This window comes from Centropristis striata, chromosome 9 (assembly GCF_030273125.1).
Source record: "Centropristis striata isolate RG_2023a ecotype Rhode Island chromosome 9, C.striata_1.0, whole genome shotgun sequence".
NCBI lineage: Eukaryota > Metazoa > Chordata > Actinopteri > Perciformes > Serranidae > Centropristis > Centropristis striata.
The window spans coordinates 22818285-22843634 of NC_081525.1; the positions used below are offsets into that span (position 1 = coordinate 22818285).

Genomic DNA, 25350 nt, shown 5'->3' on the forward strand with positions numbered 1-25350 from the left:
GTTGAGTAAATAAAAGATGAGGATATGACAACCTTATAATAGGATATGAATTGCCCCAACTCTCACATTTCTTTTAGTAACTTTAGCAAAGTACACAAATAAACCAAAACCCCAAGTATCCCAGTATTCCTTCAAGGTGAATCAGGTGAGCTGTTTTTAATAGTGAGGCAAAGTGGAGGACGGGGCATTCATAAAACCACCTGCATGGTTTCTGGAGCGGACCCAGGGCTGGATCCCCAGGGGGCACTCTTACAACCCATGGTGTGCACCCACGAGTTGGAGCGGTCTAAGCCCTAGGCGTGCCAAGGTCAAAGGACACAAGGCAGGCAGGAAGCAAGGGAGTGAGCGAGCAGCACGGGGGAAGGAGGAGGGAAGGAACAATGACAGGTTAAAGAGGTTCAGAGGTCAGGACTGCTGGAAGATGCCAAGGGCCCAAAACAGGTTAGCCGTCAGTAAATTAAAAAAAATCCAAATCATCACAACAAAAGGAGCAAAGCACATAGGTTCTCTCTCTCCCTTACTCTCTGTGTAGGAAATAACTTCCCCTCCCTCAGAGACAAGAGAAGAAAGGTTTAGTTAAGTATTAGCAGCAAAGGGAACATTCATCAAACAAGGGGCTGCATTCACAGTCACTGCTCAGATACTTTTGGGTTAAATGAAAACATGTTCGAAGAGGGAAATCACAAATTAAAACATCACAAAATAAATGACATCAGATAAATAAAAAGGAACAAAGAAAACCATTAAAGACTGACAAGGCTTAGCTATTTTTAATGACTATCAAACAAAGTGCTATTGTATCTTCTTGATAGCACCTGCTTTGAACGTAAACTAAACATCCCTTGTGCCCTCTTAAAACCTGCTCACACTGAGCACTGTGTGTTCATGCTTGTATATGTGTGTGCCAGGTTGCTGTTACAGCGGTTAGAGAGATAAGATGTCCAAGCTTATGTTTACGCATTGGCTATACAGTTTACATGTGATAAAATAGCCCCCTGGGTCACTGTGCACATGGAGAACCTTGATGTGGGTTAAGAACTAGAGAGTTCAGTACAATCACCTTCCATGTGCGTGTCTAAAATACATCACAAATCGATGAGAGCTGTTGGACTACGGCAATGCTAAATATTTAACTCTGTCATCGGACACCCACGTGCAGTGTGTACAAGCAAAGTATTGCAATAGGGCTTTGTGCCAAAAGACATTAATATCTCTCCCTGCTGGCTCTGTCCACATGAGGACCATGTGTAACATATTAAGTTTGAGCACCTCAACAGAAAAGTTAAAGGCTCATGTATGAGACATTGTTCGATGAACTTACCTTGCTGCCAATGATGGAGCGGACCTCGTCGTCAGGAGAGGTGGGTGTACCGGAGATGTCAGGGTTACTGTTGCTAAGGCTACGGGAACGGTTGAGGTTGAGGCTGGCTGGTCGAACAGCTGAGCGAGCCATGGTGGCATAGTGAACTGAACCTCCCAACCCTCCAGGGCCTGGGACAACACACAGAGGAAGGAAAATGGGACAACTGGGATGTGATGGGAATAACTACTTCAAGCAAACATTTTGGGTCGACTGATATGATGGTCTACTTAGCTCCCAGTGCACACATTGTACCTCTTGTCAAAAAGCCAAACACAACTTTTCATCTTGCCTATTTATTTCATAAACTTATTTATTCCTATGTGATTATAGTTCCATGGAGCAACTAACGTTAGAAATAAAAGAAATGGACATAACTGCGGTCAAGTCCACCCATTGTCTTGAATAGTCTGTTTTGGGGTGTTGGCCATCGCCATCTTATTTTTTTGGAGCCATATTTGCACTTCTATGCTGGCAACCTGACTGCACCTAAAGCAAAATTGTCTATTTTACTCTAAATGATTCCCTAATTTACTAAATGCTCAAGATGTGCTGCAAGGCTTGCAACTAGCAAATTAAACCATAAACTCATTAGGAAAATATTTCCATTTTTCTCATGGACTTCTATACAACTAAACTTCTTTCTGTAACTAATTTAGTCAACCCCCTAGGAGGGTGCAGGAAAAGGATGCAGGTTTCAAGCACTTCGGCATTGGTTTCACTTTTCAGACCTCAGGCTATGTCCACGTCTTTTACAGTCTATGGGAGAAACCATGTGTGTGAGTGGATGGTAAGTAAGCGAATACAGGACTGAAAATCACACACCAAATGCTCTACCGAATGGAACACTACTTGAAGAACTTAATTTAATTTTAGTAAATTTTTAGAGTAAAGAATAACTGCACACAGATTAAAATCTACAGCGGTGTGCCATATCTACCTGTTAGGGATGAGTTGGAGTCTGTGTTGAGCAGGCAGAAGACAAAATGGATGTGGGAGGAACAAAGCAAAAAGATACAAACAAATAGAAGAAGAACAATTATGGCAGGCAGGTTTGAAAAAAAAAGCACCCAGTGAAGGTGAGCTGGGGGTTGGATGAAGTTAACTTAAAGGAGAAAACAGAAAATCAGGAAAAGAATTAAAGAAAAGTGTGAAGTGGTTGACTGTATTGAATAACATACCTGGAGAGGGTGAGTTGGGGTCTGTGCTAGGCAAGCGGAAGACATAGTGGATGTAAGAGGACAGCAGGCCGTTGCGGCCGTGCATGTCCTGGCTGGTGTCCAAGTACTTGTGAAGCCGGTTCACTATGGATGCCATGACCTCAAAGGATGCCTGGCCTAGATTTACTGAAGACACAGATACAAACAGGAGCAAAGTGACACGTGGGCAAAAATGCAGATATGGACAAATACACAGATACAGACAGGCAACTTATAGTATCTCTGTGTGCGTGGTTGTGTGTGTGTGTGTGTGTGTGTGTGTGTGTGTGTGTGTCTATAAAAAAGGGTCTATATCTTTATATCTATAATGGTCATTATTTATATTATATTTATATTTATTGTAGACTATTTATTCATAGTAATTAAATAGATAAAATCTCAAACACCAAAAACAATCATCCCCATACTATATGTTTCACAGAATACGTCATATGCATACAACAAACATATCAAAGGGATTCGAAAAAATTAATAATTAATTCCCCAAATCTACGAAAAAATACAACAAATTAAATGTTTGTTCCTGTTGACATATTCCATTTCATAGCTTTAAGTGGATGAAGATGCAGCAGTGACAAACGTGAGTTTGACACAGCATGCAGGTATGTAGCAAATAGCATCCAGATTGTCAAGCCTCAATTTCGTAAAACACAAACCTTAACTTACTTTATATTAATCATCTCAGTAGGTAAAATAAAATCTAAATCTACAGCTTGAAGTGACACAATTGATGCCTAATTCTACATGAAAGATACACAATCACCTCCAAACTGAATTCACTGATCTCTGGCTTTTTTTGAAAAGTGTTATGAAATATCATACCTATCTGCCCAGCAATGACTGGCGGCCGCACTACAAGTAACACCAACTTGTCGAGTAGAAGGTGAAGGAATCGAACCACTGGCTCCAGCTGGGAAGAGTTGAGCGCTGCAATGCTGGACTTGAGTTCGGCCTCAAGGTTGTTCTCCATTATGCGCATGTCTCCTATCCTGACTGGGAACATGTGCTCGTCCAGGGCGTGTACCAAGGCAAAGAATTTATCGAGGTACTGGTCCTGGAGAGGGAGAATGCCAGGCAAAGAAGAAGAGAGGGTAAGAAATGTGTTGGCAATACAAAAGCAGGAGAGGGGGTACAGAAAGACACAGAGGAAAAGAAAAGAGAGATGATAAAGATGGGTGGAGAGAAAAGAAGGCAAAGAGGAAGGTTAGAGGGAAACAAACATAAAAGTGAAGGTGAAAAGGGGGGAAGGAAGTCGACAAACAAAAGTACGCTTGGATCTACTCGTCTTTAAGTTGGCTCACCAAGTGGAAACCACAAAACGAACATTACTACAAGAACACAGTAGAATCCAGCAAGTCTAATCTGCGCCAGGAGCAGTGATTTATGAGCACATTAGTCCCAGTTAGGCTCCTAGGGACCACAGTCAAGCCCTCCACACCCCAGCCGACACAGAGATTGAGTAGACCTCAGTAAATTACCGCCAAGGCGAGCTTCACTCACTAATGAACTGGTGCTGTGGACGAATTACTGTCTAAATGTGAAAACACTGTGTGTTTGTTTCCCTTTACAGAAAATGAAATTTGAATGATAACCTGTGTGTGATGCTTATGAAAGTGGCTCTCCAGCAAATTATTTTTTACAATTAAACTACTTTTCTTAATTCCTTAAGCAGGTTATTTTGGTAATAAAAGGTTTTAATTAAGAAGATGGAGTAAAGAAGGATGACAGGTGATGAAGGTTAATCCCCAAAACCCCAAAGACACTGTTAGTAAAATTACTGTATACAATGATGTTACCTGTGTGTGGATGGTGGAAACAGCCACCACTTCCACATTGAATACCCCTCGATGGTTGTCCACCCACTTCATCCCCGGGAGAGGAACCTAAAGTACAAGCATACCTGAATAAATCTATGCTGCACTGGAAAAATGTTGCACAATATTTTACAAGAGGGGAAATTAATAATTATATATATATATATATATATATATGTATATATATATATATATATATATATATATATATATATATATATATATATATATATATATATATATATATATATATATATATATATATATATATATATATATATATATATATATATATATATATATATATATATATATATATATATATATATATATATATATATATATATATATATATATATATATATATATATATGTATATATATATATATGTATATATATATATATGATATATATATATATATATATATATATATATATATATATATATATATATATATATATATATATATATATATATATATATATATATATATATATATATATGTATAAAATCAAACTGCAGGACACCGATTCTTTAGAACATGCTAAACATTGCTGAGCATCTTGGAAAGCAAAAACTGCACTTAAAGGATACATTCTGATTAAACTGACACTACATACTCAAATACATTTCTTCATTCAGTAAAAAACTGTGTCTTACATCTGGTGAGAGAACAGAGTAGGATTGTGGTGGTTTTTCCAGAGACACAGGCAAACAGAAATGTCCTGTCCGCAGACGCCCATTCTGCAGCATGGGGATCCACTACAGAGAGAGGGAGAAAAAAATAATGAAAGACAACACAGAAGACAATTTTATTTTTCATTTGAAACACCTTCTTAATTCACCAGTTTCCTCTTGCACATTTGTCTAAAAACGTACCAAGTGTGTGTCTGTTTACAGTAGTTTACACCTATGCCCACAGAAACATTGCAATAGTGACAGTGCAAATAACTGTTCCTGACAACCTACCGTGTATCCCACAGGGGTCTCCAGTGGTGTATTCTGCTTCTGCTGGCAGCTGACGTGGTAAAAGGTGAAGAGAATGTGGTGGTGGTCTGACAGCGAGGCAGGAAGCTTGATCTTGACCTCATCGTGAAAGTCAGGAGATCTGTTGAAAGCAATTCGTAACAATAATATAAAACTATTCAACAACAGTATTGCACGCTACTTTGTGTTCAATGAATTTATAGATTAGGAAAAACAACCACCCAAAATAGATTTGTTCAAAGCCTATGAGGGTGCAACTACTTTTCGGATATCCTGCTCAGTGCTGGTGTGCACTCCACGTAATATGTTTTTAAGTAGGGAACAAGTGAGTCATAAATATCTATAGGGTTCTACCATTGCTATCCCAGAGGTTATACAACTCACTTTGGAAACTATTGACAGTGGTTTGCTCCATGCTGTAATAGTCTGGCTAGAAAGGCTTACACACTAGCTAAAGGCTTGCTGCACTTGTACATTTTCATCCATGCATGTACAAATATCTGAATTCTATTTCCAACTGAGCCCATTTATAACTTGGGAATTGGTGTCTCAATACAAAGCAGTGGTTCAAAGTGGAAGTCAAGTGATCTAAAAAGAAAGAAATTGCATAACACGTCATAACTTACTTTGGCTGAATTCTTTTTAGTCCCTCAGGAGGAAACTTTGTCTACAGGCCAATGCCAAGAAACAAACAACTACAGCAGGCTTATCAACAAACCTACCAGCATCGCCTTAAAGCTAGAAGTTACCAAAAACGCTTCAAAAGGTCACAGAAGGGGCCTCATTTCTCATGGGAACAAACATTTGGGTTATGGAGCAGAAAAAGAAAAAAATGTCAAGGAGGAACAGCACGAGGAGCAACTTTTATTGCAGTGGAAAAGTTAATGGGTTATTGGCTGAGCACAAAGGTGGAAGCTTTCAAGAGTAGGAAAAATTTGTTAAAAAATAACCGTTTTCTTTCTGTGTCATTCAGCTTTATTCATAGTATTGTCAAGAGAAATATTGTGCCACTTCTAAGTGAAATTACAGCATTACCTTTAAGCTCTTCTAAAGGCTGGATTAGGTCCTGAGACATGATTGTCCTGGTCACAGTGGTACATTATTCACAGGTTGATTAATTTTAGCCTTGAAGATGTGACCCCTGGGTGACAAATGACAAACCGCTGGATGTCGTAAAAACACCTGATAGAGGTGATAAAATATTAGAGACCCCTCAGCTCTTATGTAGAGATGGAAGAAACTTGTGCCAAGGACACGATTTGACAATATTCAGAAGGTTGACTCCAGCTATTCTTCAATAAAAGCCACCAAAGGTTGGTAGGGTAGTGGAGGCGTAATTGTCGATGTTAAATGAAAGGAGGATATTGGTAAATCAAATTTTCGAATTGACCAATCTCATGACAGTCATGGAGACCATGTAAGTAAAAGGCTAAGCATGTCAGATCTTCATACCTCAGCATTGTCAAAAGCTGTCATCACAAATATCAGATTGTATTAATGATAACTACAGGACCAAATGAAAATATGTTACTGCTATGGAGTTTTGGAGTCAAAGTGTTGGGATACTTGCTATGTTTCATTACCATCCCAAACACAGGTTCTCTACAGCACAGAGACTACAGAGACTATTATAAAGACAAATAACTTACCTGTTATGATACACAACAGCAGTATAGGCCTCTTTGGCGAAATCTCCACAGCTGGACTTCCCAAAAATCACCTGGGGGATAAAAAAAAATACTGACAATCAGATGGTCTTGAAGCAATGTTGCAATGAACTATGACCATTGTCAACATCCATCTACCCAGATCATATTGGGAGGCTTGTACACAGCTGTAGAATAATACAATGACTGACTATAAATACACACAAGACAATAAAATTAATTCAAAAACAAGAGTTGTATCGTACCGGCATTGCATTGTTTGGATCCTCTCCATTCATAAATTGCACTTTGACTGTGATGTTGCGGGCAGAGCCTTGGCGGTTGGCAAAGTTAAGACTCTGAGGGTTCACATACAGCAGATTCCTAAAAGACAGACATGTACACAGACATAAGCACAGAGATAACACTACACATCATATTTAAGTCATTTACAGGACCAGTATGAAAGATTGAGTGGCATCTAGTGATTATGTTGCAGATTGCAACCAACTGAATACCCCAAGGCCCTTTCTAGAGCCAGTGTTTGGTTTGTCCGTTCAGGGCTACTGTCGAAAAATGGTATGTATGTATCCAAAGTATGACATTCATTTTATAGTATATAGCAATAGATTCCCGGCACTAGAGGTTGATGATCATCAAGATTGTCATTAATTAAAATTACAAAATATAACACCAATCTTTTCTGGACATATATTGTATGGTGCTACCTGGATGATTTTGGCTCACAACTTGACAGCTAGAACATTAACTTTTTTTGCAAGAAATTGTTTCAAATACATTTTGGAAAAAAAATACCCCAATAAGCGATTGGGGAATTCTATAATATTGATAAAGGATTGATAACTGCACTGATGAGAAGTGGAAGGAAGCCCAACAATAGGAAGTGCAAAGTAACCCGGGATCAGCTGACAAACCGCAGTGACGTATTCGAGTCTATGGGGGGGCGGCCCCACAGAGACCACAGCTGGAACCACAAGTGATTAAAAAGCGTGGGAATCTCTTTGGTCTGATTTTTAGAATCATTCCCTTCTTCTGTTAACCTCCATGGAGCATGTCCTAACAACAACAATGACAGCTTTAAAGTGGGTTGTTGAATTTGAACCTTAAAAGACCCCAAGATTATTTTTCTGTGGAAAATGTGAAAATACCCACATATGCAATGTGAGATAGCCTCACTCATTGGTCAGTTCATCTCATCAGACTTAGTTCTGGTTAATCAGTACACAATCAGCAAACTCTGCATTTCAAACTCTACAGGTCTACTAAAACACTCCCAACTGTACAATGACAGCTACCCACATCATCCATTCTGAGTCCAGAGGCTACATAAGGGGACAAAGTCATTGTTTGCCGACTCTATACATAGATCAAGAGAAGTTTATCACCAGTTGGCAAAGTGACAAAGGTATTTTCTAGCTATTCAGAGAAGGAGCAGAAAATAAATAGCCAGCATGCCTCGCCTAACATCAAATTGCAAATACGAGTTAGTTTTGAAACCTCTCTATTAATTTTGTATTTCCAATCAGTATTATCAACGGCTGTAGACCTGGAAAATGCCTCTAGATGCAACTCAATAGACTAACAACGAATCAGAACAATGCAACATGTGACATTATCAGTCTTTGCTTTTAGAATGTGAAAAAAGTACTTCAACAGCAACATTCAACTGCAGTTTTTGAAAATGCAACAGCTTTCCTCCGTAATAGTGTTTTCAATACAACGGTGATCAGAGAAAATAAATGACATATCCAAAAAGTTTACGCAAGTTGTCAATTATCATCTCCAAGAGGCCCACATATTAGATAAACAGTTGTTATTGGCCAGACCTAGGCCAGGGCAACTTAAAATCTGTCTGATCTAGAGGGGGGCCAATTGTGCCAGAGCAGCTTAAACTTGAGTTGAGTCTGCTATGTTAATATGACAACACAATGATGGAGAATATGCAGATAAAAGTTTGTAAATGATATTCAAAACTGGGTATACCCACTTTAAAAAAAAGTTTTAAACTTTACAAAGAAGATAAATGAAATTAAGCAAACAACATCTATGAAGAACTTGTCAATGTAAACAAACAGATAGATGGACAGACTCAGCCAATGTGATGCTACAATGGTGAGGGAACGTGACTTTTATTTTCACCTTGTGATTAACAAAGGATGTGGCAGTGGATGAGGGTATCCACACTACCCAACCAGTGAACAAATGACTGACTTACATCACATTATAATAGAGGTCCTGTCACCCAGAGGTCAACAGGTGATCAATGCATGGAATTAAAAATGCTAGAAAGGGTACCACAACAAACTCACAGGGATAACTGATACTATGCAATATATCAATCAGTATAGCTACAGATATATCAGTATGGACAAATAAAAACTGGAATGCAGCAGAGTTTATCTCATTATTTAAAACAGACTGCTGTGGTTCAATGCTAATTTATAGAGTGGAAATTCCACTGCAAATTTGAACCTGGGCAGAACATGCCAGCTCCACAGAGAAATGTCCCAGCAGGCCATGTCAGGTTCAAACCCTTAAACCCTATGCTGCTAAGCCACAATGCTAACCACTGTGCTGGCATGACGGATACTGAATATCATTACCAGCTTTATGCTGATCAAGCAAATTCCTGGCGCATTCACTCAGTCTGAGGCCAAATTTTTCTTTAGGACCCTTTTATTCTGCTCTGTCCATATGAAAAAAGTAGCAGTCCCTCATTACTGAGTTAATCCATCCTTCTAACCACAAATTACTACAGAAATCTCATTAAAATGACATGGTATTTTAAGGTGCAATGTAACAGCCAGAGCATCAAAATGTTTCCATTTTAAACCTAAGCTAGCTGGAGGCAATGGGCCAAAAATCAAATTTTTTTGTGCTATTTATGACAATGTAAAATGTTCATAATATTGAATAAATGTTTTCCTTTGCCATATGAAGTGACAGATCAGCTGACCAATAATAATATTCTTTAATAGCATTAATAAATAGTAAAACGCCATAAACGTTGCAAACAGTACATTTCAGTGTACCGTATACATTCTTGTATGAACAAGAACCAATTTTGAGCTGTGATTAACCCAAAATATGCAATGACGGCATTACATGGTAATGGTTCAGATGTTTCAAACCACGCAGCATGGTGTGCCAAAAGTATAAATATTTAACACCAAGTCATTTCGCTGATTAGTTCCTCCTCCCAGTCTGGCTGAAGGTGGACATATTTCACCAACAGGTCTGCGTGAAACAACTTACTAAGAATTTCCCATAAAGACTGTTTTTTTACGACAAGACTCAGAGTAACGGAGAGATCCTTTAAAAGCTGCAAGCTAATCAGTAAACTATATATTCCCCATCACATGTCTGGTGGCATTAAAAAAAAATATCCCACAAGGCATGACAAACCTGAAAAAAAATGACAAGGCTGAGCAATAAAACCAAGATGATGAGTACACACTGTCCAAACTCTCCAACATCATTCATGCCTAGAAGCTCAACCCTGGCACAGATGACAGGCTCACTCCCCTCCCCACAGAGAGAGAGACAGAGACAGAGACAGAGAGAGAGAGAGAGAGAGAGAGAGAGAGAGAGAGAGAGAGAGAGAGAGAGAGAGAGAGAGAGAGAGAGAGAGAGAGAGAACATAGTGCTGGGCTGATTCAGCATGATGCTAAATCAAACCCAAGAGCATTAATTACACACAGCATTATCAATCAGAGTAAAGTGTGTGCAGGGTTATAAGTTTTGAGATTGATCAGACTGACGATCCATCAAAAACCTGTGATGGCCATTGTTGGCTTTCTGCTGATCAGCTAAAGCTCTGCACCACAGATGGAGGACAGGGTAGGGTGTGGTATGGAGTGGGGATTGGGGTTAAATGGGTAGTGGGGGGGGGGGGGGGGGGGGGGGTATATGTCATTCGCTCACTGCTGTGATTTGTTTGTTCAGGAGAGGGAGGGCTCGAGGGGGATTTGGGAGGAGGTGGGGTACAGAGCTAAAACATAGTAGGGTTTAATGATCAGCTAATCCCCCCCTCCTCTACCGAGAGGGCAGTATATAACACAGGGCAGCCTGCTGCTCTCACATCATTTAAACAGCAAGGAAGTCTGGGTTACAAGCAGAGGGAGAGGCACAAAGTAGAGGCAAGCAAGAGCAGTGCAACACCGTGTTAGACAATATTCCACTATCCAGGATTGGAAGTCATGATGAAGCCGTTTTGCCTGTTGTTGCTGCTGCTAGCTAGTTCCGCTTCTGCAGTCCCTCTGGAGTCCTCAGGTAGAGACGAGTACCCCACCCTGCCATCGCAGTCCCTTACCACAGCACCTGGCCCGACTGAGGCAAAGTCTCGCTTTGCTATGCTGGATGATGTTCGTCTCCTCGCAAACGGCCTCCTTCAGCTCGGCCAGAGTTTACGGGAGTTTGTCCACAAGACCAAGGGCCAAATCAACGACATCTTCCAAAAGTTAAACATTTTTGACCGATCTTTCTACCAGCTCTCGGTGGTCACGTCTGAGATCAAGGAGGAAGAGGAGGAGCTGAAGAAGACTACCAATTTCTTGAAGGCCAACAATGAGGAGATCAGGAACCTGTCACTGGAAATCAACACTAAAATCAACGGCATCATTCAGGAGCGTACACAGCTGCAGAGCAAGGTGGGGAACCTTGAGGAGCGGCTGCAGGGACTGTCCCAGAGCATTATTCCTGCTGATCAGCTTAATGAAATCACAACGCTCAAGGTAAGCAGCTAATACGCACTGAGGCAATTTGTCTGAGTTCCTTCTTCAAGTTTGCATCATTTTGGGAATATGTGGACATCAATAGAAGAGAAAAGTGACCAAATAAAAACTGCCCCAAAAATTGGCCTTCAACAGAGTTAACAATGGAAATGCATTTAATGAACTCTACAATTGGGCAACATCCATCAAAATGCCACATAGATTATTTCTGCATATGACTCAGTGTGTATGTGTCACATATGTGCTATAGAACTGTGCAAATGATTACCAGTATAAGAAAAGCAATATAACTCATTACAAATCATCCATGTGTTCTGTTGTTTGGTGTGATGTTAGGCCCTCTGTTTCCATGCCGTTACTGATACAATTATCAATTGTTCTCATTTAGGAAAATAAATGTTCTACCAACAGTTATCCATTTGTTCAATGAATGTGACTACATAAGTGCTCCTTAAAACATTGTAAAATACAACAAATGTTGTACTGACAAATACTGCTTATATTATTGTCTTTTCAGGAAGTGATTGAATCTCAAGAAAAAACTATCACCAATCTCCTGAAAGCTGTGAAGGAGCAGCATGATCAGCTTGACAACCAGAAAACCAAGATTAAAAACCTGGAGGAAAAGGTAGTCAACTGTTTAACTGCCTTTCACTATATTGTGTCCAACCCCGGCTTATCTATGAGAACAAATGACAGCTGCAAATTCTTCCTTATGTGGCAATGGAATGTGAATATGATATGAGAGAAATTTTGCCTTTTCTATGGCTGACAACATAATTTAATATCACAGATTCATTTGCATTCACTTGCAGCTAAGCTATGACAGCTTTCAAGATACAGTCGATAAGCTGATGGATTCAGACCCAGCAGCTCCTGATATGTTTGAATATCTGACAGAAAACTCAACTGACCTGGAAACACATGGTAAATGATTTTATCAGTTAGTAGCAGTTATTATAAAAAAAATGTGGGAAATGTGGATGCAATCATTATGATTTTCTTAATTGTGTTTCAGACCTCACCATTGACTGCAGCGAGTTGTTTAACAAAGGAGAATCAAACAGTGGAGTCTATGTGATCAAGCCAAACCAATCTGAGCCATTCAACGTTTACTGTGAAATGGGTTCAGGTGGGTAAGAGTAGAGCAATCGGTCATCAAGAGGATCAAAATACTCTTTTGCATTCATAAGATGAAATATATGATGTTTCAAGCAAGCAAGGAACAAAAAACAAAAGGTTATCAAGCTAAATAATCCCAAGCACAGGTTAGATAAGAGGGCAGACAATGGGCTGGATTTCCTGATTATTCCTAAATTTTGCTGATATGTGTAAACTTTTGTGTTGCTTGTGCAACAGGAACTTGAAATGCATTTCTAATCCATTCTATAGATGGGGGTTCAACTGTCATCCAACGCAGGGTCGATGATTCAGTGGATTTTGACCAGACGTGGGACAAGTACGAGAAAGGCTTTGGAGATATGGAAAGTGAGTACTTTAATTTAACTTTTGGTTAAGTTCATAATATAAAAATAAATAAACACTTTTATCATTTGACAAAACTTTTGGATTTAGACTTTTCCCTTGTAAAAAGAAGTATATTTTGCTGCAGAACTGAAGTTTTTTTTTTTCTAAGTTCCAAAATAAAAGCATCTGAAAATAGCACAAGAGCACTGGACTATTTACACTGTATACCAACTTAACTTGCAGAGGTTTTTTTGTCGAGGGAGGTGGGGGGACATTTTCAAGTACTTCCTGTAAGCCTGGTCATAGGAAAACAGTAATAGTAACATATCAGCCCTGAACTGACAAAATGACTTCCTGTATTGTCTGAGTACACAGCAAGTTTTGGCAGCTTTCCACTCATAGGCGCAGTCATGGCACATTCCAAAGTAACGGCTCCTAAAGCTGTTGCCTATTATTACACCTTACAGTTTGGTGCAGCAAGTGATTACTGAAAAAAAAGTTGTGTGTTAGAAACTATCAATACTAGAGCTATGGCAGAGCCCACAAATCATTTGAAATAAATTGTTAACTTTTGTAGATGTCACAAAAAATTAAAAGTCAGTTCTTCCTTATTTTTCCAATTTTTCCATACAAATCCACCTATAACCTTTGGAAATTCCCTGCAAAGACATTGTGAGATTTTTTTTTTTAAATAATATAAAATGACTGATTTGTTATGCAGAGGACTTCTGGTTGGGCCTAAAGAAGATCCACAGCTTAACACAGCAGGGAGTTTACATCCTACGCATTGATTTGGAGGACTGGAAGGACGGGAAGCACTGGGCTGAGTACCGCTTCTCACAGGACGGTCCATCCAAGGGCTACACCATTCATGTCAGCCACTTCTCTGGTGACCTGCCTGATGCCATGGCCAACAGCACTGGCATGAGATTTTCCACAAAAGACAATGACAACCACAGGAACTCCAACTGTGCTCGAAGCTACACAGGTAACCATTTTACCAAGAAAACTCAGCAGCGGTAGTAACTTTGTGAAAACCAACTTGTAAATGTATGTCTTTTCTTGTCTTGACCCTTTGGCAGGTGGTTGGTGGTCCAATGCTTGCAGAGAGACCAATCTTAATGGAAGATATTTGTGGTTGAGGGCAAGAGGACGTGCAATGAGAAGGAGGGGCATTCACTGGAAGCCTGGCACAGGTCCCTCATATTCCCTCAAAACGACCAAGATCACCATACGACCAGCTCCTACTGCTGAGAGAGTCAACTGAACCCCACAAGTCTTACCTTTTCATACAACACTACTGACATTTTTCACAAACACTCATAAAAGCTAATGCTCATCCAAAAAGTTCTAAGTGAACTATAGTAACACGGACAAATTCTTATTGTATCTGCACCGTTAAGCTGATTGCATCCTCAGAGCTTTTTTGTCAGAGGCTGGTGTTGACCAATAGATAGCAGGCAAAAAATGTCACAAGTCAGAAAATGCTGAACTGTCGCAATGATGCAACGTTGCCACGCAGGTCATTAACCTATTGGGTGTGATCCAGCAACGACAGTAGAATTGTCATTATGCAACATATGCAATCAGTTGCAAAATGGACATATTGATCCACATCAGCAACCCAATTTAGCACTGGCTGCAAAATGCCACAGTACTGCAGCAGGAAAGAAAACTATAAGGAAAGATTAGAAAGCAATTCAAGATTGCAAATGTATTTGACAGAATATGTATTTGACAGCTTCTACGTTGACAGAGCTATTGAAAATGTATATTATCTTTGTGATGTGGAACTTTTGCATGTTTCCAGGTGGCACAAATTCCAACAGGTTCTTACATAAGTTATGCACATTATATGAGTCAATGGTCACGACAAACACTGCATCTCCAACATCACAAAAAGGTTGCAAACTGGTGATTTTTTCCCAATGATTTTCATCATTTGTGTATGGAAAAAAATCCACAAAGTGCGGGTAATTTAAGCAGTCAAATACAGTTGGAGGTACAAAGCTTTTGCAGCACACTGATTACTATTTTTTGGCTTTTTATGTTCTATGCTTTTTTTACTCTGTAAAGTATTTAAACCATGTTCATGCTGTTATATGTTTTATTCTGGTATTATTATATAACCATCATTTCTGCGTGATTCTTATGTTACTGAGTCATATTGACTCTCAATATGTTCATTATTACAACATAACTAACTGTACTGTAAGTGTGCTTCATACTAACACATCACCCTGATAAGAAGCTATGCGCTCTAACAAATCATATTTATAAGGACAAAATAAAAAAAAATCATGACTAAATGTTTACGAGTGTTGATTTTTAACATTGTATTGAAACAGATACTATTGAAGAGGAAAAAATAAAAAACAAGAAATTATTTAAAACTTTAAATAACAAATAAAGAAATATTCAAAATTTGGATGCTTCAATTTGCATGCTTGTATATTGCTATAATCTGCATACAGTAATATGTGTGGTAGTGTAAGGAATAACACCTGTTATGTTTCCCAGCTCAGGGCCTGTATCCTCCTGCTTATAGCTCATAAAAACATTTTTTTAATAGAGTTTAGTAGCCTGGTAGCACAGTTGAAGTTCAGTGACCTCATAGAGTATAAGTGACATACATGTATTCTTTATAGGAAAAGTATCAAAAAGGCTAACTAAAATTTTGTGATCCCCAGGCAACTTTCTTATGGCAATTCAATGATAAAAAAAGAATGTTCAGATAAAAATGCAACGCTATGATTTACTTTCACCCAGTTCTGCTGGCTCTCTATTCAGTCTGGCATTAGTTAATCTACAACAGGAAACCGACTGGTTATCTGCAGACAAACAAGGTCTGTGATAGCAAGGCCATGTCAGCGGCAACGTCTGGTATTAAGAACATCCCTCAAAATGACCTTGGCAGAAATAGCACTTTTTCAAATATGCACGCAGATAAACGGCATGTAACATGAGGTGAACATTAATTAGATACATCACTCTGCAATGCCTGTATTGATGTGTGTTCATTTGTGCAGGTTGGAGATTTGTTGAGGATTTGATTGTTTTCCTTCCGGCTCAAGGAGCATGTGGCATTTTGCCTGTTTTCACATACATTTTCTTCTAGGCAATGAATGCACCTATCCGTGGAAAAAAACTGCTAGTGCTAATATCCCTCTGTTGTCCTTGGATTACTAGGATTATATTTCCCAAAAAGTGGTTAAGTAATTAAAAAATGACAATTGAAAATTAATATTGTATCTAATATTGTATATTGTATCCATAGCCGATGGAGCTATGCCTGAATGGCACAGCATTACATAGACAAGACAAAAAAACCTGAAAGATTGAAAGATAAGAAATAAAAGCTCAGTTTCACACTGAACGCTCTTTTTCTGTACCTGTATGTGGTGTTTGGCACATAGACGTCCCGGGCAGGGAACTCCAGGATCTCCCTGGTAGGACGTACCCTGCTGTCTGGGTAAGGTTTGACTTGCAGAAGGTCAGGGGTCAAGCAGTAATGGGGGTTCTCTGGAGCTGGAGAGATGTCCAACTTCAGCTGGGCTGTGGTGGCGGTCAGGACAGAATGGGAAGGAATTGGATGTACAGGGAAGCAAAGAAAGAAAGAAAGATATTTATTTAAGTGGTGAACTTCAAAATTCAAAATGATTCAAGGGAATTATGATGCCAGTTCAAGCAGGTTAACGATTAAGAGGATGAATAAATCAAAGAAGACTCAGTCCATAGTTTGTACCTGTGATGGGTCTGAGTCTCCTCAGCACTGAAGAAGGCCTTCTCATATCTGCAAGGAACTTATACAAGTCCTCATCACTCAGTCTGTCTCCTTCCTAAAACACACAGATATGCAACATTTAAATATTGAAGGCAAAAAAATGTTCAGTAAGCAAGAGAACATCTCTCTTTGTCTTTGCAGTATATGTGGTTGTGTGGACCTGTTTGAAGAAGTTAGTAATGGTGAGTGTTGCAGGTCTGAAGCCTGTCAGACTGCATGACTCGTCTCCACTGGTGGTCCTCTCCAGGGAACGCCGTCCCATGATGCTTGAGTTTCTTCGTTCTGACCATGAGCCTTTTCTCTCTGCAAACAGGAAAAAAACATTTTAAAATGTTCAATTCTGTATATTGTTGGCTTCTTTTAAGGTATGCTACAACAGGCTCCAGATTATTCCCATATTTCTGTGACAGAGCGTTTACATTTCTCTGATCTGCCTAGCAACGAAAGGCAGCTACTACATCAAAGATATCTTGTGAGGTTTAAGGGCAGACAAACAACAAAGGTCAAACCCAAAATAACACACCAAGGATCAATATGGCTGGATGTTTTGTTTGGACTTTCAGCTCTGTGTTTGAATTTGCAAACTTACTATTTGTTACTGGAAAGCTGTTTTTAGATAAAGATTTTACCGTGTGCTAACGCATGACAAGCCCATGAGCCTCATGCGTGACTCTCTTTCAGTATCTGTTGCCTGATAACTACATGTGACATTAAGGCTAGAAGGAGAATAATAAACATAACATGAATATTAACAACTGAGACACTCTATGTCTACAGAAGCAGTACAAAGGGTTGTCTTAAAAAGGTCGGTAGTATCAGACCTGACAGGCTCATCTCCAGCTCCGTATCTCTCTCAAGACTGCCAGCACTGTTCACAATGTTCATCAGGTGGATGGCGGTCCAGGCGAAGGGCATACGGTAACGACCAAGACGTTGGCAGAACTGCTCTGACTGGCCGCGGAGCTTCTCCAGCTTCTCTTTATTCTGCAAGAAAAATACATGTTAACTTAAGTAAGTTATATCTGTGATTTATATAAACGAAAACAGCCTCTAAACTACATGAAAGATTTATTTATAAAGGTATTCTCTACAATATTAGAATACACTGTGCAACATTTTTGTGCATTGCCATGTAGTTTTAAAACTGCACATACTGCAGACATAACAGCGGAAGACAACATACTAATGCTGCTATCAGGGTGTGTGAGTTACATGGGCCAGTCTATACCACCCCTATGAATTTCATTGCCTTAAGTTGTATGGTGTGGGCACGTTGCCAAATACCAAATTAGACTGCCACCAGAACGCCACCTAGGGGCGGATCAATAAAACCTTCAAAGGTTATCCTCAGGAGGGCATTGACAATAATTGTACCAAGTTTGGTGTTAATCCGACCAACCGATGTGGAGATATAAAATACTTGAATTTAAAGAGCGCCACCTAGTGGTCATCGCCCAAAATGCACAGAGCCTCAGGGGTTCATGGGGAAGTAGTAACCTGAGTTTCATGTCATTCAGACGCATATGTGGAGATATGCAACACTTCCTGTTTTGAAAGAAATCTGTAAAAACGGTTTTGTGTTGATAATAGCGCCACCTGCTGGTCATTTTTGGTGTGTGAGTTACAGGGGCCAGTGTGTACCGACCCTATGAATTTCATTGCCCTAAGTGTTATGATGTGGGCACGGTTGCATCCTGTGCTGCTCTATTGTGACGCCATATTTTTTTTTGCAATGAACTTCCAGTAACAGTTCCACCTTGTCGTTGGACCAAGCAAATCAATTTCTGGTCTTATTTTCCACCATTGTTGTTTTTCCTACATAGTATTTTCTGCAAGTAAGAAATCAACTGCAGTGTAGACAATGGGCTTCCTGTTTACACCGGCATGTGCATGCACAGTGTATGTGAATGGTCATGTGATATGCGTTTTTAGGTGTTATAATGGACAGAGATTATTTCTGAAACGATACTTAAAGACTCCTATGGAGCACTATTTTACAACAAAAATGTATTAGTGTGGATTTAGACTTCGACGAGCCTTAAATTGTTTGAGGTGCCATTCAACATCAGATTCACACTGATCATACCTTGGCAGCATCTGACTCTTTGAAGACCATGTAGGGCTCAGCACACTCTCCAATATCACCTTGCTGCAGTACCTTTTCCAGCTGCCGACAAAGCAAAAGAATTCAGTTACTCCTCCCACACAGCAACTAAGTGATCATGCAGGACACAGACTGGCCTACGTGCAAGTCATATAATAAATGATAGTATTGACACAGTATTAGAAATGTATTTTTAAATGGAAAGAGTCCAGTTTAACAGCGGTACCTACAAAGAGTAATGCAATATAAGCTGTTTGAAGCTCTAATGTAATTAGGCTAGAAAGTTTCCTCAAGCCCTTTTATAGTTTTTCTTTCAAGGTTAAACCCACAGGAGTTTCTAATGGTTCCTATAACATGTTGTGCTACCGTGAAGGCAATATGATGAGTGAAAACGTGTCAAAAGTGTCTCCCCATGTCACACAGAAACAGACCAGGGACTTCATCATCTGTTACTGTCACTTTTTAAAAGAGAAAATGCTTCAAGGACTTTCCTTCTCCTTGGGCTGATAGTATCTTGGGGGAAAATCTCCCCCGAAAAACTAGGCTGAAGGTGTTTTGTACTTTAGAAAGTCTTTTTCCAAAAAAGTTGTTGAATCATCTTATAATCAGTGTTGTCTTATCTTATTGCAATGTGGAATTATTACTAATTTATTTCCTAAACAAGAGAACATTATATCCTGTCTGACCTTGATGACAAGGAAGACATCCTGGGAGGGGTAGGTGATGGAGAATATGGCGGAGCGTGCCAGAGTGGAGATGGCTGCTGTCTGAATGTGCGGACGCAGCATCCCTTTCGTCTGCTCAGAGTTTAGGTCGAAGAAAAAATTCTCAGATATCTGAGGGGCACAAACAAACAGTTGATCATAACAATCATAACATACATGTTAAATTAAATCCCATGACAACTATTAGTATCCAATTTAAGATTTTGAATGAACTGCCATGTTACTGCAACTTGATTTCTTGCTCTTGGAGGCTGACAAACATGAAAAAACTTCAGTGACAAATGAACCACTTGTAAAAGTAATGGAGCTCCCGTGCAGAGCAATATATATGAAAGATCTACTTATCAAGTCAACTGCTACCCTCTAGTGTTTGTCAGCTAAAGGGAAGTGGAGAGAACCAGCAGTGGATGGTCTTCTACAGATAGATACATGGTTCCAGTGTATGATTTAACGGCACTCCCACAAGCATAACTGGGCCACAACATAAAATTTTATAGTCCACTCATCAAATTCATTTTGGCCTCCCAACAATTTTAATGGTTTGCAGAAGTGACCCAACAACTCAGGGCTGAGCAGGCACTAAGGAAAGCATAACAGCTTACCTTTTTCTTTTCCTTGACATCATATAAGGCCAAACTAGCAAATATCGGTTCAATTTCGATCTCAAACCTTCAAGGGGAGAGAAAAAGGAGTTGGTCAGCAGAAAGCGGCAGTTAAATAAAAGCACTAAAAGGCTTTTTTTTCCTGAAACAGGCTGTCCACCACTTACTTCAAGGACAAGCACTTGACGAGTAGCCTCTGGCCAAAGTGTTCTTTGGGTACTTCAGGCACACAGTGGCGCTCAATCGGCTCCTCCTACACATTTACAGGGAAGATAACAAGCATAACAAAAAATAAAAATATGTTAATTTTCTCAAAACAGCTGTGCAACATGTTCATGCTGTGGGGATGTTAATAATAAGACAGTAAGAATTTTGATCGATTAATACTTCCAGGTAAACAGACAAATATTTTTAGTAAGTAATTACATATAATTTAATATTACTCTTTTTTCCAAGTAATGAATGGGGGTGGGGCAGTGTTCTCTGCTGCCAAGGCTGGGAATACTTCTGCAGTTTTAAGTACTGAAATTAAAATAAAAAATAAAAAAAAGGGGCAAACTCTACCTCATCAAGGGCGGGGTGCAGAGCAAAGAGTTCACGGTGGCGGTTGGTCTTGCGATGCTCTTCATTGTGCCTGTCAATCTCCTCATTGGGGGCGCGGTCGAGGAGATGAGGGAGGAGGGCATCAGGGAGGGAGTTCTTCAAGTCAAAGATGCTGCAGGCCCAGCTGCCACGTGGGGTGTCGTCTATTGACATCGACCGCCGCTTCAAGTCATCCTACATCACAAACAACGAAACAAATGACCATCACAGGCACATCAACTTGCATGCACAACATTTTTTGTAAATTCAATTTTTTGCCACTGATTGTTTTGGTACCTGGTCATCCTGGTAGCTACTATTGTCTGGCATCTCATCAGCCTCAAACACTTGCTTGGGCAGGCCTTTCTGTCGTTCCTTCTGCTTGTCCAAAGTGTTGGGGTTAAAACCCGTACCAAGCTTGTGGTATCTGAGAGAGCAAGTCAGCATTTACTTAATTCTAATACTCAACATAGTTCTAATATTTTACGGATATAATCAAAATTTTAAAGCATTAACATGTTAAATAAGGCAATAAAAATATGAATAATTTAACATGATATAGCCTTACTTTCTGTTGACGACGGCCCAGTCTTCTGTGTAGGATCTGACACAGTCTCTGACATGAGCATCAGTATCCCTGCAGCCAGACACACTCAATCAATCAAACAAGCTTTATTTTAAAAGCAAGAGCCAGACATTAAATGCATCTAAGTGAATAAAGATGACAGGCTATTAGGCTGAAGTCATTTAATCTTTCTGGTACATCACACAGTGAAGTTCACTTGCAATGTTTGTGCCAACTCTTCTGACACACCAAGAACCAGAGCTACAGTAACTAATGACATCAAGACCACAGGTCTTTCATCTTTTAACATGTGGTGTAGTGTAGAAACTAATCAGAACTGGGAAAAGCTCCACCTTTTCCAAATGAGTGAATAGTCAAATTGGAATAACAGTGAAATATAAAAATCTAATAGCAAATATCCTAATTCTAGCAATTCCATTTAAAGACGGCGACATAGCAAGTGATACTTTCTACCATCAAATAAATAATACTAGAGACAGAAAATAGAAATTAAATGTAGAAGCAAGCAGTAAATCATAATCTATTTTATTACCTTCTAAATTTCTAAATTTTTAAAAAAGTGCTCATATACTAATTTAACGTACAATGTTTAGGTTCAAATTCAGATTTGGGTACTTTTTAAAATATATATATTTTTTAAATACTACAAATACTTGATTTTACGTTAATAAATTTAAGGAACAAAATGTATCCAAATCATCATCATATACACACAAATGTAGTGATTTAAACTTGAATATATGGAAAGATAAACAATTTTAACCCCTTTTCTAGTCCAGTTAATATGAATCATTCTCTTTATCAACATTTACCTTTTTCTCTAGGTCTTACAATAGACAAAATGCTCTGAAATTTGAAAAAACGTGTCTCAGGAAACCACACAGCACCCTTACCCTTCCTCTGGGACTGCTTGTGCCACTGTGCGACATTCCCTGGGTGTGTGTATGACCTCAATATCATCTGGAGGAAACTCAATCAGATCTCTCAGGGGGCCCGACTCAACGATGGGAGGGTGAGTGATGAGGTACTCCTCAAAATCCACCGGCTCCACCGCTTCTGTGAGGGGAACCTGGTGGGTAAGGGAGAGATCAGGGGGAAGGGAAAAGTTAATTGGCTGTGGAGACATCGTCAGCTTTTCAGTTCTCATAAATGTCCTGGTGAAGTCTTAAAGTCTCTAGTTTAAAGCTTTAGGGGATTGATTCTCCCTACAAACTCTGAGGAAAGTAGCAGAGTTATGGATTATTAGTCATTCTATGAATCTGCACTGCGTACGGCACCAACAGGTCCAAAATATGAGTTAATTTCTGTTATTTCTGTTGAGGGAGCAGTTCTACTTTATGGATCATCTTCTAAAAAACATGCATGTGTGATTTCGGCAAATGCTTTAAAATGCCCTCAAGCTGATACAAGTAACCAGATTAGCAAATGTGCTACCTCAAGCTTAGACTAATGGTTTCACGGGTCTTACTCTGCTTCTCAAATGATGAACCCTGGGGGAATCTTAGTTTTAGCAGGTTCAATTTAAGTGTGAATGTGTGTGCATGTGTGTGTGTGTGTTTGTCCCTCTGTCACCCTCCTGAGGAATTTTAACACAAATACATTTCACAGTTTAATTAAAAGCCAACTGTAGCCTAATTAAGAAAGAGACGGGGAGTGTTTGCTGGTGTTGTGGTTCAGGGCTGCTGAGGGTCAATTGGCACCACCCCTTTAACAAACATACCGTCTGACCTCATACATCTGTAATCCTACAAACACAGCAGCAGGGACTGGATGTGGTCAAAAGGCCAATCATCCTGGTGTTTAGAAAAACACGACAGCAGCTGGGCAGCCATTAAAATAACCAAAAGATGGCACACTTAGGCTGTAATATTGTGGTGCACTTAGACCGATGTCAGCAGGTTTTCCTACTGTTCAAATACTAGGGGTGTAACGATACATGCATATCAATTTAGTGATAAATAATCAAATGTAATCAATTCAAATTGAAAATATCTATACATATCATCTTTAAGATTCACCTTTATTTTGAAATTCACACTTTATTTTAATTATACCACTAGAAGGATTTCATCTAAATGTTTGGAAGAATATCAAATCATATTTTAGTTGCTTTTTAAATTTTGATATAAATTTAACTTATTGTGTTAAATGGGTATATGCTATCGGCTCATATTGAACGAAATCACATTGTGGCAGATTGTGGCATATCAGCAAATATCTTATCATTGTCCGAAGAATCAAAATAATATTGTATAGTGATGAAAGTTTTGTTTTACACCTTATAAAATACTGCATTTGGTTGAAAGGCATTATATGACAAAAAAAACAAGTGGCTCTGAATTTGGGTTTGTAACAACATTTAACCTTTGGCTTAACCTTAAACATCACTTTTTTTTATTTGCATACTGTTTTAAATCAAAACAACATTATATGTAGTCGCATATTGAGCAACTGCAGTAAGAGGTGAAAAAATCTTACAAATTATAAAACCCAGAGATCATGTATCATTGAGCTGAGGACAGCACGTCGTTTTCCAACCAGCCCAGTATATGCCTTCTTTATACCAAAACACATAAAGGCATGTGAGCTGACAGTTCTTCCGCTTGTGTGTTTGTTTTCCCAACATAGCAGACACCAGAATTGTATTTTCGGCAAATGTGAAAAATCAACAGTATCTCAGCTGTTGAGAGCTCAGACTCTGTCACTGTAATTTAGGCTGACGTTTTCAGACAATTCCACAACAACAGCTGTCACACTCATATGATAATCTAAGACAGGAAGTCAATATTAGGCTCTGGCCCTTTATTAGTCTTTGAGGCTACTCACTGTGTTGCTTGCTGCAGTCCCAACATTGAGGTTTTTGAAGAGTTGTGGGGAGCCCCCATACTGGCCAGCGATCTGCTTCCTGACTTCTGCTGCCACAGTCCTGCAAAGAGGTGAAAGAAATCGTGAATGCACTCTTTATAATCCTCTACACACATAAACTTGGACGTATGTGTAATTAGGGCTGAGAATCACAGGAAAAGAAACAATACATGACTCACATACTTAAATACAATATTTTGTCTAAGGCTAAACAATTTGGGAAAAATATCTAATAGCAATTATTTTTGACTGATATTGCAATCAGGGAACCCGGGCCGCCCACTTGTGAGGACTAGGCTTCTGTTGTATGCACTCTACCAGGTTCGCCACTGGGATGTCCCTGATATTGCAATTGTGATATGACTGATGACATCAGAGGGAATCATTTTTGCATCACTATTCTCATTTGCAATGAAAAATATATTGAAATGGTCATGGTGACATGTGAATTTGTCGCCCGAGACACCTCTGTAGCACCATAATACTTCATTCAGAAAGTTGTTTTGACATATATTTTGCCTAACAAGTATTGCGCCTCCTGAGATTTGAATAATGCTCCATACTGCCAGGGAGACCAGAGAAGTTGGAAATAAAACAAACATGGAGGTGTGGCTCTAATGTGGTGTGACTTTAATCTCTGGTCAGGACACCACTACTTCACCATTTCTTTACATAGTAAATTGTTGTTTACTGCTATAATATTGATTGATTTGATTGTTGTGTACAGCCCCTTTAAACCCCTTGAGTGAAATTTAACATTTTAGCTGTAAAAATGGAATTTAAAAAGAACAATAAATTGCAATATTCATTTCAGTATCAACCTGTCATTACTGGAGAACAAAAGGAGTTGTAA

The 25350-nt window shown here is 39.2% G+C and overlaps 2 protein-coding genes across 13 annotated transcripts in view; one reads left to right on the forward strand and one right to left on the reverse strand.

Moving 5' to 3' along the window:
* dock7 (dedicator of cytokinesis 7) overlaps positions 1–25350 on the reverse strand; it is a 52115-nt gene that overhangs the window by 23824 nt on the left and 2941 nt on the right. For 4 of the 12 annotated variants that reach the window (XM_059341765.1, XM_059341763.1, XM_059341762.1 and 1 more), the window contains exons 2-24: positions 24459–24558; positions 22526–22701; positions 21615–21683; positions 21344–21473; positions 21029–21241; positions 20632–20717; positions 20465–20531; positions 19824–19973; positions 19120–19200; positions 17855–18017; positions 17194–17336; positions 16995–17088; positions 16642–16804; positions 7295–7412; positions 7032–7102; positions 5365–5503; positions 5056–5157; positions 4377–4463; positions 3403–3634; positions 2542–2706; positions 2301–2321; positions 1322–1491; positions 201–293 (exon numbers count right to left, since the gene is read on the reverse strand). In XM_059341765.1, the coding sequence (XP_059197748.1) occupies positions 201–293; positions 1322–1491; positions 2301–2321; positions 2542–2706; positions 3403–3634; positions 4377–4463; positions 5056–5157; positions 5365–5503; positions 7032–7102; positions 7295–7412; positions 16642–16804; positions 16995–17088; positions 17194–17336; positions 17855–18017; positions 19120–19200; positions 19824–19973; positions 20465–20531; positions 20632–20717; positions 21029–21241; positions 21344–21473; positions 21615–21683; positions 22526–22701; positions 24459–24558 (2833 nt within the window). The remainder of the gene's footprint in view (positions 1–200; positions 294–1321; positions 1492–2300; positions 2322–2541; positions 2707–3402; positions 3635–4376; positions 4464–5055; positions 5158–5364; positions 5504–7031; positions 7103–7294; positions 7413–16641; positions 16805–16994; positions 17089–17193; positions 17337–17854; positions 18018–19119; positions 19201–19823; positions 19974–20464; positions 20532–20631; positions 20718–21028; positions 21242–21343; positions 21474–21614; positions 21684–22525; positions 22702–24458; positions 24559–25350) is intronic. The other 8 variants (XM_059341773.1, XM_059341772.1, XM_059341771.1 and 5 more) reach the window with 3 other exon arrangements.
* angptl3 (angiopoietin-like 3) lies at positions 11150–16521 on the forward strand. The gene is made up of 7 exons (XM_059341778.1): positions 11150–11782; positions 12300–12410; positions 12598–12709; positions 12801–12914; positions 13175–13270; positions 13971–14237; positions 14332–16521. The coding sequence occupies exons 1-7, from the start codon at positions 11249–11251 to the stop codon at positions 14514–14516; spliced, it is 1419 nt and encodes a 472-aa protein (XP_059197761.1). The 5' UTR covers positions 11150–11248; the 3' UTR covers positions 14517–16521.